Below are 21,658 nucleotides of genomic sequence, written 5' to 3' on the forward strand. Positions count from 1 at the left end.
CATTGCATCCTCCCTAGAGTTTCCAGATTTATCTGCTTAAATTAATGGGATTGTTCTCCTTTTCTTTAAAACGTCACATGCTGGAAAGAAAAAACAAACAAACAAACAAAAAATCACGTACTGGAATCCAAGGCCCTTCATTATCTACTGTCACCTTTCTAATCTAATCTATCTCCTTTGTTTCACATATACCCTCTGATCAATACAATTTTTCTTTCTGCAGTCCACTTACTCTGGTTCATTTGTATCTTCGTAGCTAAAAATCCTTTCCTCTTATTCTTACTTAATTCATTACAAAATTTTATCAATACTACAAGTCACTTCCCTTTGGTTAAGTCTTCTTTGATAATGTCAACTAAACTTCATTTCCAAATTTTTGATTTTCTGTAAGACTTCTGTCTATATCAGTAATATTTATAAAGAAATTTTAAGCAGTAGAATCTAGCACTCCACCCGCCTCCCCAACACAACACCTACCCCCCTACACAAAGAAACCTTACATGGAACGAAGTCCAAGGTATGAAAAATGCTAAGTGCAGGCCTTATTGTTCTTATTGTGATAATGACCCTTAGCACTCCTCATGTACCCTTTTAGCTCTGCAGAACACATTTGAAGCCAGTGCGTGACCTCAGCCACAATGGCCTTTGCTTGCTCTTACTGTTAGCAAGGGAAAGGTCAAAAGTGGTCAGGATGACTTAGCAGTGCAGAGAGGAATATTACTTACTCATGAAACAGAAGGAAAGAGCCGTACTTGCCATGCTGGCCCCAGCACACATTGCATGCCTTATGTGTTTGGCGTCTTACTACTTCCCAGGTAACATCTGTAGGTCAGAGAGAGTAGAGTTGATTTTATCCTGTCTCTAGTTCTGAGACATTCGAAGTGTTAAGGAGCCTCTAGACTGGGCCCCTCCGGAACTGTTTTAGCCATCTACATTTCACAAGTCTAGAAGCCACAGAGTGAAGATCATGGTCACAGATCAGTGTTTTCTTACTGCTGACAGGTCAGATCAGTAGCAGTTAAGCAGTTGAAAGACCTACCTGGTCCTTATTCATCTGTGTTTGTCTTACATCCCAAGGAAGCTCTATGTTTCTTAAGGGAATTACTTGTATTTATATTCCTTTACTATGAAAGTACATATTATTCTTGAATTATTTCATATGTCTATAAACTTGTCTTCCCATTATTGAAAGCGACTGTTTTTTAATTCTCTGTAACATCTATCATGTGGGAGGTATTTCATAACTACCTGGTAATTAAGACTGAATAAAATATCCTAGTTTATGTAGTTAGCTATTATTTGGGATTTTAGACCATTTGTCCACTCTGACATGTGAACTCTCTTATAAAGTACCAAAACACCACAGAAGAAGTCAAGTGTTCTTTTGAAAAACAGTTCAGTGTGCGACATGACTAACAACAAAGAGACACAGTGTTTAAAAAAAAAAAAAAAAAAAACAGCCCCATATGTATTAAGAACACTTAAAATTTTTGTTTAAAGTACCTTAAATAGTGAATGTAGATGATGGAAACAGTTCTGGAAATTTAGTAAAGTAGGTTTATAAGGAAGTATAACTTAAAATTATGTGATTTTATAAAACAAACTTTTCCCTAGTAAAAATCAGTTTAATAACTCACAACATTATGAAAATTTTTCACTTTTTAATTTTTTCTATTTTGTCAAGGGAAAGAGAAAGAGTTGACTGATAATCTTGATTGATCTTTTTAGCAATTCAAATATATAACAAACATTCATCATTTTTAGTCGATAAAAATAAGACTAAATTTGAAATTATGATTACTAATGAATCACAAGTTATGACGAGTTAACAGCAGTGGTTTTACGTTTTCCAAATGCCTGCATTGGTTTGCCAGGACCCCCTCAGTTTATATGCCATATACAACATGTTAAGCAAACATGAGTTTTGCATAATTTAATTAGATGTTTGTCAAATGGTGAAGAAAGCACAAATGTAAGACATGATTCATTCTCACATTGGTGACAAGAACAACATATATAAAGATAAAAAATATACAGAGATATTATGAATGCTGTGATTTAAGTCAATGTAAGACTGCGACCCCAGTTTGTATTCCTAAAGATCAATAAAATTGATGATTTGTATCACGGTGAAATATAATCAGCTCCATAAGAGGAATCTTCAACTTAATGGATGTTAGTTCTGATATAGAAACTTGAAATTAATTAGCACAAGTTTTATAATGTTTAAATTGATACCTCCTTTGGATAAACAAACCAATCTCATACTTTCTTAATGTAATTTTAAATCTCAACATAAAAATGTTAAAAAACTATGTGTATTTTCATCTTGACACTTATTTAGAGAAAAAACTATATACACTCCTGCTTCTCTTAAGAAGTTTGACAGATGGCAAAGAGGCAATGATAAATAAATGTTTATGGGGGAACTAACTCTTAAGCCCGTATTTCTTGACTAGAGAATGTTCAGAAGTTTTAGAATGGAGAGGGAAATACTTGGATGCCATTTCAATACCATTTTGTATGTGTACATTTTCTCAAGTATGATCTAAAGTTCTGGAGACCATATTTCATGCCTTTCGCTTCTTTATTGTCCCAGTATACTCTAGCACAAATAAGAAGTCATCCGTCTTTGGTGACATTTATTCATCCTTTTAAAATAGTATGTGTAGTAAATATTTCACATTTTAGTGGTTTATTTTTTTCAGGTATTTAACTGAATTAATAATTCTAGAATATCTGAGTGAAAGATAGATGAGGGATTGGTAGATTAAGGAAAACGAGGCAGAATTAAGAAATAGACTTATTGCCTTTGTCAGAATTATTTTCCAGAGATTGTGTTCTTAACTAATTTTCAATGAATGTGTTCTAACATGTCTGGGTTGCTCATACATTTTTAACAATTGGCCAGTTAAGAATTAGAAATTCCATTTCCAAATATGCCACTGGTTACAAGTAAGCTTATATATTTTTACCAAAGAAATTTAATCCTTATTTCTATTAAGTAATTTAAGTATTGTCGTTTAGGAATAGCACTTGCTAGGTTTGTTCGCTTCATAGTAGGCATAAATAGAACTGCCTACCTGAAAGTCAGTGCTAGGTAAAAAGCCCTTTACTGATAACCCCACTGCCTGTAATTGCCAAATTAATGATGGATATGTGGACTTTAGAATTAAATATCAGAAGCTTGCTTTCCTTGAGTTTTTAAAATATTAGAAGCAAAATAATCTTTCAAATTGCCCAAATTTGAGGAGTATCCTAATAAGAAGAAATGACTCACTTATTCCCCACTTAGAAGGTTTTTCTTAACTGAGTTTTCCAGAAATCTACGAAGAGTTGTTTTGTTTTATTTTGTTTTTTAATCCATTTGGCGAAATACCTTACATTTCTTCTATTTACTATGTCACTTTCAGCTTTTAAAACATTACTGCCATTACACAGCCATGGAACAGAGTGGTCTTGTAAATGAGCTTTGCTACAAAAGAAAATGAGACTAACTGGAAACTGACCATGGTGCTGCTATTTGCTGAAAGATTGGTAATATCACTCAAGCCATTTGGAGTTATTTCCACTCTAAGAAAATGGAAATTGTAGAGCATGAGACCTAGTCGATTTGATTTCAGCCTTAAGAGCTTTCAATATATGATAGCATACATTTGGATAAAAAGTGGAAAAAATAGAACAACTTTTCATATATTTTATTTATGGCTATGTTGAGTTCAGGTCCTTAGATCATCTATCTAAATCTGGCAAAACATTCAAGGTATTTCTTAGGCGGAAAACCTCTGGAAGAGCTGCCGTGCCTATTTCGCATTGTGTTAGTACACTAGATGGGCCACGGCCTGCTAAGCTTTTTTTCTCCCTCATAGTACTTCCTTTAATTAAACAAAGCATATAAAATAAGGTCTAGTGTGAAGTCCCCTGTAGATGAGGCATCTGAGACCTCCTACAAAGATTAAATACTTTGTCCTGGTAACACAAGTGGCAGTTTACACAGCAGGACAGTGAAAGCATAAGGAAATGTAGTAAAAAAGGATAAAGTGTGAATATATATGTAAAGTATACATAAAGTATACATATTTGGGAATATGATATACATATTGGGAAAAGCAAATTGGAAGAATTCATGCATTCAGTAGAGAGTAAAGCTGATTCAGGGAGAATGAATAAGATAATAATTAACCAGGAAGCCATCGTTCATTGACTTAGGCCCATCAGGAGGAATACACACACAAAACAAAAAACCAACAAGAACGATTATGAAATCAAGACATCTAACTTTGTAGTCTGTGTACTCATTACACTTTACTGCCTCTTCTCAAGGATGAAATAACACACCCAGGAAAAAAGCAAAAAGCCAGAACTGAAAGAATACTGTGACCACAGCTATCAAATAGTTAAAAAAAAAAAAAAAAAAAAAAAAAAACTCCAGAAATACACAATTGGAAAGCCCAAAATGGGAACGCTAAGGCATAGATCTGCAACCCCTCCCCCACCCATCTGGTTACTGTAATGAAAGTTCATGTTTCAGGGTCCTGGAGGGAGTGCATTGGGTTTTAAAACCTGGGATCAGTATTTCAAAAAATAAAGAAAACAGTCATTCATTTACTAATCATTCTGCTTATGTAGAATAAGTACATGAGTCATCAAATTTATTTATATGTGGCTTAAGTTGTATCAATTCATGGTGTTCATCCAATACTTTTGATTGGTGATGAAAATAAAGGCATAGTGAACTACATAATGTAAACAAATACACATGTCACATAACTGATAGTTTCCAGGTCTGACCAAACTTGGACACATGAATAGAATGATGACAAAATGTAATTAAATAATCCTGTAAATATTATACATACTTATTATTGTTATTAGTCACTAGTGTCACAGCCATGACCATGACTTATATAATTCCATAACGTTGTCATGAATTTTTAATAATTATGCATCTTGTTATAATGTGGATTGATGCTGAAATGGAAAAATAGTGGTAACAGTTAAAACAAATACATTCTTGTTTCATAATTGAAGTCTTCAAGTAAACAAAATCTAACAAAGCATTCAACTCAGGAAGGACAAAAATATATATCAAACAATAATTTCAGTGGAGAGAGCACTTATTTTTAGGACAAAAACATAAATGTCAATAATTTATTTTTGTATAGATTAGAACATACTGTGTACATACTATGGTGTTGTATATGTTTAGTCCTTTTATGCCATCATTTAAAAACATAGACTATTCTAGTTCTTTCCATTGGATTGTAGTTATAAAATGAGATTTAGGGGATAAGGAAGAGTTAGTACTGGATTGTTACTATTAGGATCTACAATATATTCCAGTCATGTCTTTTCAGTTGTCCGGTTATATTTCTCATTATCTCTGGCAAATAGGTAGTTTATTTATCTTCATAACACAGCGTCATAAATAGAAAGAAAGTGTTTGTAGTTATTGCTATTAATCTGGCCTGGTGCCATTATTATTTTGTATTTAATTTCATAGCTTTATTTTTTGTTTAAATTATTGAAATTTCAGTATTGGGAAAATTGGTATTCAATTTAGAGACTTTTCATTTTTGTTTTCTACTATCAAACCCTGAGTGCCCTGGTTAAGAATTCATATTTTGTGTTTTATAAAGTGCTTAATGCATGTTCAACATTTGAAAAATAATATTTACTATGGAGAAAATATTATTTTGAAGTATACATCTGGAGTGGATTAGACCTCTTTGTTTTTTCTTGTTTTCTTTATTTTACAGTTGATGAAAGTTTTTAGCAATAAGTGAATGCCATAATAAAACTCACTTTTATGTTCGTAATTGCCTGATTTCAGAAGTTTACACACTCTGCTAATGAATGACACAAATTCAAGCTGGCTGGTTTGTACTTGAACTTATTTATCATTCATGAAAGTTGCCTGAGCCTGGATTATCAACAGGGGGAAACAGATAGGTACTTGGGGTACCTTGTGGTACTTGTGGTCTTTAACCTGTAACAAACCTCCAAATGCAACATCTTTCTCTGCAGAATTGTAAATTGTGGAAAAGTATAAATTGAGGCTGACAGAAGATTCAAAAATCAAACCAGTAAGTTTAGTAGATTAATCCCCTCATGCTGAGAATTAGACATGTTACTTCCTTAACATTACAAATGTTATTGTCTTGGGAAAATGTGGCTATTATGGAAAAAAATATTGGGTTGAAGTCAATGAAGCTGAAAGTACAGTGGAACTCTGATGGTGAAAATTGCTGTGCGAATCAGTAACGTCTTTTCTAAAAGAAACATTATAAACTGTTAGTTTAGTATGAACTGGAAAAACTTGTATAAGAAGTTACTCTACTTAATTCAGGTCTTACCAGATGATAAAAGACAGTCTTTTGACGGAACTAAATGGTCCTTAAAGAAAAATAAGGAGTCAAGAATTCAAAGCACTTGACTTCTAAATCACGATTTTGATGCGATTTTGAAATGCTGTTTGTCTGTTTTTAACAACTTACTCCTCTGTCCCCAAACATTCTAATTTGTGTAAGTTTTCTTTAACTTGGAATGCTATATGACATTATAAAATTTTTGTTTAGTGTCAGTAAGAAGTTGACCCAATGATGTTCTTTGATGGATTTTTTTTTTTTATATATATATAGGCATGAAAACAGGACCAAATGTGTGAGTGTGAACATTAATTCAAAACTATTTTGAGGGCGCCTGAGTGGCTCAGTCAGTTAAGTGTCTGACTTCCTCTCAGGTCACGATCTCACAGTTTGTGAGTTCGAGCCCTGCATCTGGCTCTGTGCTGACAGCTCAGAGCCTGGAGCTGCTTCAGATTTTGTGTCTCCCTCTCTCTCTGCCCCTCCTCTGCTCACACACACTCTCTCTCTGTCTCCCTATTTCAAAACTAAACATTAATTTTTAAAAAAAATAAAAAAAAACTATTTTAAGTAGCTTTACATGAAAGTGTATATTTTATATTATATTTGCCAATATGACTCCTACTCAGGATGACAGTTTTGTCAGAGTCCTTTTCAAACTGTCAGTTGTATAGCAATTATACTGGGACCTCATCCTGGTGTGTTCAGTACTGTCTACTGTTTACATTTTTTAATGTAGTAATTTAATTGCCAATGTGAACTTAGAAACTATGGAATTCTTTGAAAAAATAATTAAATTATAATATGGACATACTTATTTGCTGATTCGCTAATTTAATTATGACATGCATACCTAATTATACATAGAATAGACACATGGTTTTTGTACCGAACATCTATCCTTTCTAAATACTGTTTCCAGCATATCTCTAGGTAGGAAATGCAAGGCCTTAGTCCCTGGTCATGATGATCTCCCTCTCTCCTCTGCCTGAGATTATTTCCTCAAGAGCCTGTTTGTCCTTAATATGCTGGCCATTATCTTCTCTACTTACCAGTGTGCTGGTTTTAGGGACTCTTAGACTTGCCCTGTGACTGATTCATTGTCCAGCGTTTAGATTACAAGAATTTACTCAGCTAACTACAAAGAGTCCTTGTCACTGCCCCAGTTGTTTATTGTACTTTCTCTGTAGCACTACTTTGCTGTCCTATACAGTGAGTAAGGTCTTGAACTTGTTAAATGACTCCTTAACTGCTACGCTGACCACTCATCTCCAAATAATTCCTCCTTTGTGGTGGGTAGTTTTACACGTGTGCACATGCACATGCATCTACACATACATATTTATATTTATATTTATATTTACTTATATTTATATATACTTGAACTTTCAAGCCTTTGATTTCAAAGCTTCACAACTAGCTCTCCAGAAATGATATTAAGAATAAAAGCTATTCCCTTCCTTAAGCGATAAAGACAGATCCTCTCTGTTTGTTATTCTCTGTTTTATACTTCAAAATGCTGTACTCCCCTTCAGAAGACTTAGATAAGAAGTTGGTACCACTCGGGTGTGAGAATCATTTCCAGTAAAGTTTTATTTTCAGTGGGCTGAGAGTTATCGTGGGCAGGGAAGCAACAGTAAAAGGCAATTACTTAACAGTAATTGTTTGCTGAAGTATTACTTAGTGCTTGGTTATTTAGGCATAATTTATGTGTTTCCTGATAGTAGAAGAGCAAAAAGTAATAAATATGGAAGCATCACAGGATGTTGGTCACTCTTCCACCATTTAGTTGTACTGAGAATGTTAGACTAGCCACTTGCAAAATCATGTAGTCAACCCCGCTTAGGGAAAAGAACCAAGAAGGTCACCAAATAGCTTTAACTGCTTAGTATACCTGCGCTGTATAAACTAATAGAGTTCTTACCTCTCCAGTATAAAAACAAATGTAGACCTATAGCTTATAGGGAAAAAACAGCCATCATGTTGTGGCACATCAGGTTACTCTTGGATAAGGGTATCCAAGTGAAATTAAAAAAAAAAAAAACTTTATGTTTTATTTCATTATCTTTGATGTGCTCATTTTATTAATTCCATAATTCTATGCATTGCTGATGGAAATATGTGCAGTTGTCTGAATAATCTATTGAAGATATAATATATATTTTGGAGGAATGTTTAGCCAGATGAATGGATGTTTTCATGGACATAGAATGCTTTGAAAATTTTTAATTTTTTTAAGTTTATTTTAAGAGAGGATAAAGGGGGGGGAGAGAGAGAGAGAGAGAGAGAGAGAGAGAGAGAGAGAGAGAGAGAGAATCCCAAGCAGATTCTGCACTGCCAGCACAGAGCCAGGTGTGGGGCTCAAACCCATGAACCATGAGATCATGAGCTGGGCTGAAATCATGAGTCAGAGGCTTAACCAATTGAGCTTCCAGGTGCCCCCAAGTAGGAATAATTTTATTACCTGTATTGCGCTTCTATATTTTTGGAGCCTTTTCAGTATGATAGGCCTTTCAGTGCTGGCCCCTAGTTGAGTACTCTGTCTGCCAGCAGTGTTCCATCGGGAATGACAAGAAAATAATGGGAAGCTAGGGGATTGCAGGAAATAGGGCTATGTTGATGAAGAATAAGCTTGCCGTGAAGGTATAACAGAACTTGTCAAAGCCTGGCTGTTTTTTAGAAGTACTATTAAAACCAAGTGAGAGTGGAGATGAAAGGGCCCAGCCACCTGGAGAATTGGACAATGTGAGCAAACAAGACAGCTTGCCTCATTAGCTGGCATTTTTTATACTGGACACCAGTGTCTCAGGTACCCGAGAGGATGGTAGGTGGGGGCCACAGCATCATATAGAGGAAACTACCTGGCTATACCTTTCTCTTACCATCACGTAGAGGTAACCTTCCCTTCTGTGCGACGCCACCCGATATCCTCTTGGGTACCTAAATGTGGTCATCAGTTTCATCCTGAAATTTGGTATCAAAATAGTGAATGTTCCCAGCTATTAGGATTTCAGGATAAATCTTTTATCTTAAAACTGAAATGCACAAGGTACAAGGAATAGATACATTCAGAAGCCCAAAGGAATTTTCTCTTTGTTATCACTTTTCTCAGATTCATCTCTTTCTCCTAGACTCGGTCAAATACTCCTTTCAATACTATCCTTTCATGTCATAGGAAATCCTACTCTAACACCGACAGGGAATGAGCATTGAAAGAAGTTACCTGTCAAATAGGTATCTCCCCTACATATAATCGCTGTGAGGGGAACCACACAAACATGCAGAATGAGGGCTGAGTGTGCCCACAAAGGCTCAAAAGTGTAACTCTCTTTAGTCTTACTGACTAGATAAAACTCATCTAAGAGCTGGTTCTAAATATGCATCTCTGGAGATTTTTATTCATGGCCCAGGAATCTGTAGTTTCCAAACCTCCCATGTGTTTCTGATGTAGAACCAGGTAAGGAAACCACCATCGGATGCGTGGAGGTCCCACATTCTACTCCAGTCTCGCTGCACACTGGTTTGAAAGCTGTGACTTAAAAGGCTTAAAACAAGCATCTCAGACAAGTTGGAAGCTTTTGGCTTGCACCAGAGCTCACTCTGCAAACCTGTCATTCAGTCCTGTCAATCCCAAGGGCACCTCAAAATGTCTGACTCCTTGGGGCGCCTGGGTGGCTCAGTTGGTTAAGCATCCAACTTCAGCTCAGGTCATGATCTCCCGGTTCATGGGTTTGAGCCCCGCATCGGGCTCTGTGCAGACATCTCAGGGCCTGGAGCCTGCTTCAGATTCTGTGTCTCCCTGTCTCTCTGCCCCTCCCCTGCTTGCCCTCTGTCTCTCTCTCTCTTTCTCAAAAATAAATAAATATTAAAAAAAATTTTTTTTTTGTATCTCTGACTTCTTAGTTAATGGGTTTCCAAATTTAGCACAGAGTAGGCCCAATGGAAGAATCGTGAGGTGGCACGTGTTTCTTGTGTGCCTACCAGGTGGGAGGTGCTGTTCTCAGCACTGCGGATACAGTGACCAAGATTGGCAAGTTATACAACCTTACAGAGGTTATATTCCAATGAGAAAGATAAGGGAAGAAACAGCAGGCAAATTAATAACTAGATAATTCCTGATAGTGAGAAGTATTGTGAAGAAAGCCAAACAAATTAATGGGGTGAAGAATGATTTTGGACAGAGGCAACTCATTTAGTTCAAGAAAGACCCCCTTGTACCCATGACTGGTGGATGAAAAAGAGCCAGCCTGTGGAAATCCAAGGAAGAAAGAAACTTGGACTATTCAAGATAGCGAAGACCCACATCTAGTGAACAAGAGGCGGGGGGGTGGGATGGTGATAGACTAAAATGTTTTTATCTTAAATTGATTGCAGCATAGAATGGGTTAAGATAGCATGCTCCTGATTTCCTGTTTGCTGATATATTCATTCTGTGAACTTCTTCGTGTTTGAGAAATAACTACATCATGTTCATCATTTAAGCATAAAATTGTAAAAAATTAAATATATACATGTATAAATACATAAAATATCAACGATATTATAACATGATGATTGACAGCAAAAGCTTTGAATTAGGCAGATCCAGACTTTAAACCCTGAATCATCCATATGTAATAGTGATCTTGCTTAACCACATAACCTCTCTTAGCCACACTGTTTCCTCATCTGTATAATGGGGATAATATTTACTTTTTAGGGCTTTGAAAGAAGTAAGTGAAATACTGAGTAATGAGTAAGTAAGTAGTTTTTAAAATGAGAGACTACATAGCTCCTTCAAGAAATTTGGTTTAAAGGAAAATGTGAGAAAGTTAAATATTATTTCCCAGTGTTTTTTGTACTATTTTACAGTGTTTTTTCCTTTTTCCAATTTTTTTCACTTTAACATTTGACATCAGAGTACATCTTACAAACAAAATGTTCTTTTATAATTTAAATTTAAATGGGAGGGTTTTTTTTTTCTTTCGTAGTGGTACATAAATTAATGGGGTTATAATTGATGCCATTTTAGATTCCGTGAAATACAGTTTTTATGATACATATCAACTTTCTTTTTCTTCAGGAGGTAATGACATGTAGCGATTCAGACCTCAGTTTTATAGAGATAATACCAAACCTCTCTGTGCCTTGTCTCTTATCTGCAAAAGGGAGAACTTCCCCCATGACATTCTTAGTGTTAAATTAGAAAATGTGCATAAACTTTTAGCACAGTGTGTGGTGCAGCATTCTTGAGTGCACAAGCCTACTTGTCACTTTTGTTATTATCTTCATTTTGGCAGTTAATCTGTGAATTGCTAGACCTGGATGCTGGAACCGGGTCTGCCACTAATTAACTTTGCAATCTGTGTCTCACTTTCCTGTTTTGCAAAAGAAGGTTTCCGCAAAGATGAGCTCTATTTTCCTTCTGACTGTCACATTTTGTAATTTTTCAAATCTCATCCCGAATCATAATGTGACCATAAAATGAATTTTCTTTGTTTCTTTCAGTTTGTGGGGACATCCATGGACAATTCTTTGATTTGATGAAGCTTTTTGAAGTGGGGGGATCTCCTGCCAACACTCGCTACCTCTTCTTAGGGGACTATGTTGACAGAGGGTACTTCAGTATCGAAGTAAGTCTATATCATTTCTTCGTAGCTATTCAGAAATGGATCAACAATATCTTAGCAAACTAAAAGTGGTAAATGTTATTTGTTTAAGAAAATTATTGGTCTATGATAGAACTTTAATACCCTCAATTTTTGGGATATTTACATATTCTGTTTTCTGTTGATTCCCATATGCTTTTTAGTGCATAGAGATACATATTTTATGTGTGTGTGTGTGTGTGTGTGTGTGTGTGTGTACACCTTTTATTATATATATGCTTTTATATATTTGGAACAATTACATCACATTTTACATTAGATAATTCTATTTCCTGTTGACAGAACTAATCAAAGTTGATTAAAGAAGCAGGAATGTGTTTGCCTGGTTATGCCTTATAAATTGTGAGGCAGTAGCTTACCTTTGTAAATTGATAGCCAGGTGCATGTGTCTCTGTGTCTGTTATATGTGAGTAGGCGTGAATACACTCCCAGCCCTGTATTTTGTCTTTTTTGGCATCTGTCATCCAACGAGGGTAATTTATTAAACTCATTAATTAGAACAAAACAGGTAACTTTTGAGTAGAGGTTCTTCCTCAGCCTCCCTCCTGCATCTGCTTCGGGTAAGTAGAAATTACATTCCAAATACAGGCAACAGCCTGGCTTTATTCACTTGTTTGTTTTTCTTGGTGCTTAATATGGTGTCTCAAACACAGAAAGGGTTCATCAAATATTCATTACAATAAATGATTTGAAATAAGGATGAATGTTAAGAAGCAGAGCTCATGAGATAGTAGTACCTGACATTATATGTGCTCTCAGAAAAAAAAAATAAGGAAACAATGTTTAAAAGGAAAGCAATTATTCTTAATTCAGAGAGAAATCAACTTTATAGAAGTCTCACATCAACATCATGTATTCATAATAATCATATAAAAGAAGATTCACTCTAGGTTTTTAAATTTTCTTCATAATACTGTATTTACTATAAGAATATATTTTAATTTTTTTAATGGTTATTTATTTTTGAGAGAGAGAGACAGACAGAGAGCAGAGGAAGGGCAAAGAGAGGGAGACACAGAATCTGAAGCAGGGTCCAGACTCTGAGCTGTCAGCACAGAGCCTGACGCAGGGCTTGAACTCACGGACCTGAGCTGAAGTCAGAGGCTTAACTGACTTAGCCATCCAGGTGCCCCTACTATCGAAATATTTAATGTCAAAGAACACATCACTCTTAAACAGCTTTTGTTTTTAAGACTGTCATACAAATTTTATGTTTTGATTATTCGATTTACCTTCAGTTGTTGAGTCTATATATGCAGAGAGAGAAACTATAGTCATTGTCTATATATATTATAAAAGTATATATCATCTTTTCACCAATATATTAACCCTTTCTGTATCTAAGGATCATACATTTCTTAATTATTCATGATGATGAGGGAAGAAGGGATGGTTTGGGTATATAAATCCAAAAGGAGAAAGTAAATTTTCGGTATTTCTTCCACTTGGTAAACAAGCATGGTATTATTGAACATAAAATGTCTATGCACTATAATCAGAACTATGGAGAATTTAAAGAACTGCATATCCTTGCTCTCTAGAAACCTAAATCTATTAGGAAAAAAGAACTATAAAAAGCTACATAGCATCAGAAGCCTAGAAGAGGCAGTTATCCAGGATTCCATTATTTGAATTGATTATTTAAATCTTGTGATAAAAGAAGTACAGAAAATGATTGTCATTGGAATTTAGAAAAGTGGGACAATTTTGTAAGTAGACATGACTGGGGAAGACTGAATCAAAGAAGTCAGATTAACTAGGAAGGAAATTGAAGCAAGAAAAGTCCAGGGGGAGAAATGAGTCAACTTCGTAAGTCTCATTCATGGGCTGACTTGACCAACTTGTTAGGGAATGGTGATTGAATATAAATTTTGTGAGACTTTCCTATCACATTAGGGCTGGTATCTGCCAAGAGAAAACAACAACAGCAAACCTATAAAACAGTGGCTTGAACAAGATTATTTCTCTCTCCATTAAAAGCCCACAGATGGGAATACCCAACTGGTGTGACCCAGCATGGTGCCAGGGCCCAGGTTCTTTCTGCCTCATTGCTCTGATGGGTGTAGGGTGCCTGGGCTCATTCCAAAGACTATCTTGTCACCCAAGACAGCTACACCAGCTTCAACCATCATCTGCCATGTTACATTCAGCCAGAAGGAAAAGGAAAAGAGAAGGGCATGTCTTCTTATCTAAGGATGTTTCCCAAAAGTGGCACAATTACTTTGACTTGCATCCCATGGGCCCAGATTTGTTACTATGGCCATAGGTGATTTCAATATGGAGCTAAGTTTGAGAAAAACTGCGATAGGCAGAAAACAGAAATGGGAGGTAACATGTTTCTTCTACTTCGCTTAAATTGTGATTGTGTGAAAGCCTTTAGAGGCTTCAAAAAATTATTTGAGTGACTCTTAAATTCATCTTACTCATTTAATATGTAAAGTGCTCCTATGTAAGATTCTGAGGATGAATGGAATAGGTGTTCTACCTTCCTTGAAGCTCATCTTCTTAGGGAAAGCTCAAGTCCGTCCTTTTGGGAGTGATGTATTTTTATTGGCCAAATGATGGAGTGCTATGTTGGACAGATTTTTTTAATATCATAATATTTGTGATTTTTAATGACTTAATTTGTCATCTTCTAAAATTTAATCACAGAATTAATACTGTTTCCTGTTCCCTTACTAATAAAGATAAAGCGCTACAGCGTATGTTGCTTAAGTAACAGTTGGCGTGTTTGGGCTTCTCCTTCTTTGTCTCACCAACTCCGTCTTCAGATAATATTATTTCTTAATCTTGTTGGTGTGTATTTACCTTTGAATTTTTACTCAACGAGTTCAGGCTTTGGTATCTCTGGCCTCAAATTACTTGAAATTTCCTAAACTCTCCCTAATTAGAGCTACTTAGAACTCTGCTTCTTTAAATTAAAGAACTTGAGAAGCAGTAATCACTAGCTTGCTCTTCATCAGATTTCTTTTTAGTCTACAGTTAATCTAGATATTTGAACTATGAAAGTTGTGATATTTTGTATAATATGCACCTTCTGAAATTCAAGCAAAGGATCAAAGTATCAATCCAGATGTTGGTGGCATAGCAAATGTAAGTAAGTATCAGGTCATTTGAAAGTTCTAAGATCCATATACCAGAGTTCCTGTCTTCATAAACAGCTCTTTAATTAAACTCTAAGTGTCTTAGAGTACAGCTCCAGGGACTTGCCACAGGCATACAGAAATAACAAAAATCTGAAGGCCTCATCTATGAAAATGATCCATTTTTATTAGACTGTGACCTTTGAGGGGTTTGGGGGATGGCTCAGTGATATCACCACATTTAAAATAGAACAGACATTTCTATAAAATGTGTTTACTGAGAACCCTTTGGGGTTCTTAACTGTGGATTAAGGAAGCTGACATTGTTTGCATGCTGAAATGCTATTGTTTACCCCGTATACGTGATCTCATTTATTCCTCACTGCTCTGCAAGGAGCATGTAAATGTCTTCCTCTTGTGTATGTGCAAACCAAAGCTCAGAGAGAGTCACACACAGTAAATGACAGTGCTGGGGTTAGAAATCCGTGCTCTTTCGGGGCATCTGGGTGGCTCGATCGGTTAGGCGTCTGACTTCGGCCAGGTCATGATCTCACCGCTTGTGAGTTCGAGCCCCGCATCAGGCTCTGTGCCGACAGCTCAGAGCCTAGAGCCTACTTCCGATTCTGTGTCTCCCTCTCTCGCTCTGCCCCTCCCTCCCTCATGCCCTCTCTCTCTCTCTCTGTCTCTCTCAAAAACAAATAAACATTAAAAAAAAAAAAGAAATTTGTGCTCTTTCCACTACACCCCATGCCTTGGCCATATCCGCTAAGCAAACCACAGTAATGCAGACACTGATACAGACTTTCTTATTCGCTCATACATGCACAAGCGTGAACACACAGCCCTCTCCCCCACCTCTAAAATCTGAAGGTTACATCATTGATTATAAAATACTCTCTTTGAGCACGACACTGCTGGTTTAAGAAAATTCCTACAACAAGAGCTCAGTTTTCCAGCGCGTACTATCCTAACAGCTTTCAAAAAGTTCTTGATGCATCTCAATAATTCAGGACTCCCCTGCAGGTATTCTTTTTGACTGTCCTCCCGGCAAAGAGGAGCCACTTATGTTTAATCTTACCAAATCACCTTTGAAGAGGGGGTTCGGATTTCATACAGTCTCTGCCAGGTAGTATTTTCAGGTACTAGGTTATAATAAGCTGTGGACAGTACATGGAGTTCATTTTCTGCACCCCTCCCCATCCCTTCCCACCACCTTCTCTTTCTGCCAAGATTAGAAATCGTTCCCCACAAAGTTAGCCCAAATAAAACAAGCATGTTTTTGAGGAGCGATGAAAGAGATCATTTTATTTGGGGTAATAATTCGTCCCCTACCAAACATCATCCTCTGTGTGGTGATTGCATTATGCTCCCGCACGTCTCTGATCAGGCATACGTGCATACGGAGGTCCACGTCTGAGTGCGTGCGTCTGAGAATGCAGAGAAAAACTCAGAACTGCAGACGGAGGCACACACAGCTGTTTTCTTCTAGTGGCTTCCTCAGGTTCCTGCTCTCGCCATTCTGCACTGCACGGCCTGGCAGTGGGCTCTGTAGTGGGCTAGCCCCTCCCGCTGTACTTACATCCAGGTCTCAGCCCGGGCCTCAAACACATGTAAGCGTGAAGAGCTGTTGTGTTTATTCGCTATGAACTCCCAGGCTTAAATGAACCACAGCAAGGCAGGCAATGTTCTGCGCTTCTGCCTGAGACTAACAAGGGAACGGGACAGCAAGGGATGTCAGGTGACAGAGTGATGCCACAGACACGAGGAAGGAATTGTCTGCTGTCTCCCTGCCACGATGGCCTTTGTAGTGCATTGCTATTACTCTGCTGCTTCTCTGCATGCTTGTCAGAGGAGGCAAAGAATGCCTGAGAGGCGGTGCGTTTGACATTCCGGGAGTTTGGATCTTCTCCCAACCAATATACATCCTTCGCTTCATTGTCCTGTGACTGAGAGACATCCCTTCTGATTGGTGCGTATCCCAGCTTGGGTAGTTCTTTTCGAAGGCTGGTTGATAGAGATCTGGAGCCGTAGATTTTCTTTTTCGCTTCCTCCCTCTTTTCCCTCTTTCTCGACTTCCCTGTGCCAGTTTTCAAGAAGACTCCTCATTAAACAAAAAAGGCATACAATACAGAATAAATCATTGCACTGCTGTTATCAGTGAACCAGTGAAACTAATGAAGAAAATGATATTCTTAGCACAATGATATCCTTAGCGCTGGTGCATTGGGAAAGATGGATAAGTTAAACAGGTGAAAACCAGGTCTGTGATGGAAATGAATAAAAATATAGAGGAGGCTCAGTGTTTCGTTTTTAAAAGCTAATTTTAAGTTTTTAAAGTTTTAAGTATTTAAAGCTAAATTTACAAGCTAATTGTAAATATTTGTTTAATTGCTCAGGGTAGCACTGGAAAGACAGTGAAGGTCCACTTGTGAGTTATTAGTGCAATGAATTTACATGTCACAATGAGGAAAGGCCAGTGAAACTTGCATCTCTGTTTCCACCATAACCGGTTTCTTCAGCGAAAATCTTATTCAAATTTGCCACCTCATACCACGTATATGAAAATAACCAATTATTTAACGAATTTGCGTTTCATTTGCTTTTTGATTGTGATAAATTTTTTTTAAGTTTATGTATTTATTTTGAGAGAGAGAAAGTGGGAGTTAGGAGGGGCAGAGAGAGAGGGGGGGAGAGAGAGAGAGAGAGAGAGAGAGAGAGAGAGAGAGAGAGAGAGAGAGAGAATCCCAAGTAGGCTCTGCACTGTAAGAGCACAGAGCCCGACAAGGGGCTCAAACCATGGACCATGAGCTCATGACCTGAGCCACAGTCCGAGGCTTAACCAACTGATCCACCCCGGCACGCCGATTGTGATCATTTTTTGTTAAAGAGATTTTCCCTTTTAAAAATCATGTCAGGTTATGATTTTGCTGAAGATCGACAGGTTTCCAGAACGTTTAGATGGTAGAATGGTGGCCAGCAAGACAGTGTTGTGCTTGGCAGTGCTCTCCCACCAGATGTTGAGGGCGAAGGCTGGCAGGGCTCCACTCTCCAATCCACTCTTGCCCTTTCATTTACCATGCCACTTCTTCCATATTGGCTGCATTTGTGGTTTTATTCAGCGTTTGAGAAGATATTTTATTCTTGCCACAGGGGAGAAGGACATAAAATGTGAAAACAGGATTCTTATTGTTAGGGTATGTTGAGCCAAGAATTTGGAAATTGAGTTATGTTTTCTTTCTTTCTTTTTCTTTCTCCCTTTCTTTTCTCTTTTTTCCTTTCCTTTCTTTTCTTCCCTCCTTCCCTCCCTTCTGTGTCCCTGTCTTCCTTCTCTTTTATAGGAAAGGAACTAGTATTTCTTAAACTCCTACTGTATACTAAGTACTTTATATCCATTAAATAATAAGGCATTTTAAATGTGGATTGAATCACTGAAAAGGTCAATAAGTATGATAAATGTATCATTAAATATTCCCGTATGGTTCTTTGAGGTTTCAGTTATGAAAAAGCTACAGAAATTAAAACTAGAGTCGATAAAGCTGTGCACTAGTTTCAGAACGAGATTTTTAACAGTCGGCAGAGGAGAAAACGTGGGTCCTCAAACGTGATTCCTCTAGCACTTGACTGGGGTTAGAAAATTGTGTTTTAGATTTTAGTTGGGAAAATAATAGCTTTGCTTTAGGATTCTCACAGGCAAAGCTAATCTGAAGAGTTCACTGTTGTGGTTCCATTTCCAAAAGGATATTGACTAGGAGGAGGCCCAAGGGAGCCTTCTGTGTGCTGAAATGTAACTGGATTTGGTTAGTAGTTTCATAAGAGTTTACATATATAAAAACCCATTGACTGGTATATTTAAAATATGTGCACTTCACTGCGTATAAGTTATACTTTAGTAAAAACAACAATAACAGCAAGAAAATCTTTTCTAAAAGTGGCTGTGGTATGGCCAAAACATATGCTTTTTCTCAGTATATAAATATAATACGTTAGATACAACAATTTTAATAAGTAAATATAATTTGCAAAAGACTTTACGTTCCCATCCTATTCCAAACTAGAAATCCAAAGTTAACAACCAGTATGAAAGTGTGTGTGTGTGTGTGTGTGTGTGTGTGTGTGTATTTCTTTAATATTAAGGTTCAACTTTATAAAGTTTAAATTAGGAATAGTTATCTCATTGACATTAATAATGGTTTATAAATATCTTCTCTGAAATGTGAGACAAGTTCGAGTAATACAAACTCCTTTTATAAAAGCATGTACGTGTACCTCTACAGCCAGATACACAGCGATCAGAGCCTCATTGAACCACCATACTGCTCACTGAGGATAACAGGGAATATGCACCATCGACAGACCATCATGACTTAAGGATCACTTGTAGAGACCGTCTGGTCAGCTGTTCAGAAATAGCAATATCATTTGTCATGTGAACTTCAGCTAATAGCTATAATTAGAAAATGATAATTAGAAAATTAATTAAGGTATCATATACATAAAATTTGATGTCAACTCATTATTTTTGTTTACTTCAATCATAATTACACAGTTGGAAACAATATCTTGAAAAACACAGTAATACATACTTGCTTTGATAATTAGTATTTTCTCCAAGACTTGGGCTGTATATTCAAACGTAATTATTTCCATTCATTTAATAAATCATCATATAAGCTGACAGAGGTGATTGTTCTTCACAGGTATCACAACAAATGAATCACCAGTAGCTTTTCCCAGTGGACATACTCTGGCATATTTACTATATGTTGGAAAGCTCTTTATAAAAAGGAAAATACTGTATGTTTTTTGGTTTCAGACTTAACTAATCAGACTCAGACTTGCCTCCATATTTTTGTGGTTTTGTATCTTTTTGACTCACTTTTAGAACATAAACTTAATGAGGATAAAAAAGCATACTTGTTTTTGAAGAGTGGTTTTCTCTTCCCTGTGGGTTCTTGATGAATGCCAGTGGAGGATAATGAAATTGATGTTAGTACTTGAGTATCTCAATTATCTTAATGCACATTTCAGGATGACTATGTCAATGTTGGTTTATTCCAAACCTGGTGAATTCAAAGTAGACCTTTATTTTTACATAAACTGCAATACCCAAGTAACTAATTTGAAAGTTGTAAGATATATGAAATGTTTCCCTTAGTTATTAGCAGCATGTGTAGTGAGATTCCCTGGCCTTCAGTTTAATTATATTTACATACAAAACAAACAAACAAACAAACCAAAAACTTAAGGCTTTGTATACCAAAGGCACTGAAATAAAAGACAAGGTGATAAGGGAGAAGAAGGCTAGTGAAGAAGAGAACATAATTGAAAGTGGAGACCCAATCCCAATCAACCTGAACCTGATATTGTTTAGTACTAAATTTTGTCCTACCTTTCCTTCCCAATTCTTCCATTTCTGTTACCTGATTTAATTTTTTTTTTTTTTTATAAAGAGAGGTGTCTTTATTTATTGATTGCTAATTATGTTTCTTCTCATACTTTTACACTGGTACATTTTTAGGATATCTTCATTCAGGCTTCTTCCAATAGACCCTGTAAAGTCCATTGTTTTCTTGTGGTACATAGATTCCCAGTGCATGTATGTATTTTAGTTATAGACGAGCCTTGGCTTTGTACTAAAGTGATGTTTTCTATTTGATTTTTAATATCCTCCTTAATAAGGCCTAGCCTTGTGGGGTCTTCCAGTCACAGTAGCACATCAGTTCATGTCTTCGTGCTATGTGAGCAATGGGGTGCTTAAGTGTAACAGGGAAATATTTATTTTTATGTTATTCTTATTTTTTCAGTGTGTGCTGTATTTGTGGGCCTTGAAAATTCTTTACCCCAAAACACTGTTTTTACTTCGTGGAAATCATGAATGTAGACATCTAACAGAGTATTTCACATTTAAACAAGAATGTAAGTATACTTCAAGCTTCTTCCATTAACACCATTTGTGCTAAATCGTCATTTTAACCCACACTGGGAGCACATGATAATATGATCCATTGCTTAAAAGCCAGAAACTTAAAAAATGACACTATTTTATTTGATGTTATTCTGTATCTCTTTCTAAGCATGGATCATGAAGAGAACTCAGAATTTATTTTTATATTATAAATTTTCTATAAAGTGACCTAAAATTTTGAGTTACTATTTGACGTGACTTGTCCTAAGAAACAATCATTAACTTAGTTTTTTTTAAAAAGCCAGAATACTACAATTCGGGGAAAGAATTTTACCCTTTCATCTCAAATCACTCAAGAAAAACAGATGGAGGAAAATTCAACTGAGCTTCTTTTTGGACTCAATAAATTTACTAGCCTCTAGTGGATTTGACCAAATTAAAGATGACGTCTTCCTTTAGACATAAATACTAGGAGTGAGGACTACTTTGCATAAATTTTATTTTCCTCCTGTCTTTAATTTTCCCTATTGTCTAGTGAAACAAATTTCTCTCTGTCATTTAGGCTCATTTTCAGTGGAGTACAGAGACTTCTTTCAAAACATTAGACATAAGTCAACAAGGGAAAAGCAGCGTGCAGTGACACATAAACAACTTTAG

General features: G+C 36.4%; 1 protein-coding gene across 6 annotated transcripts in view; it reads left to right on the forward strand.

Annotated features, from left to right (window-relative positions):
• PPP3CA (protein phosphatase 3 catalytic subunit alpha) overlaps window positions 1–21,658 on the forward strand; it is a 326,963-nt gene that overhangs the window by 235,030 nt on the left and 70,275 nt on the right. For all 6 annotated transcript variants that reach the window (XM_053901385.1, XM_053901384.1, XM_053901382.1 and 3 more), the window contains 2 exons: window positions 11,853–11,977; window positions 20,901–21,012. In XM_053901385.1, the coding sequence (XP_053757360.1) occupies window positions 11,853–11,977; window positions 20,901–21,012 (237 nt within the window). The remainder of the gene's footprint in view (window positions 1–11,852; window positions 11,978–20,900; window positions 21,013–21,658) is intronic.

The sequence above is a fragment of the Panthera pardus genome, unplaced genomic scaffold, assembly GCF_024362965.1.
Source record: "Panthera pardus isolate Hobbes unplaced genomic scaffold, ASM2436296v1 HiC_scaffold_13, whole genome shotgun sequence".
Taxonomy (NCBI): domain Eukaryota; kingdom Metazoa; phylum Chordata; class Mammalia; order Carnivora; family Felidae; genus Panthera; species Panthera pardus.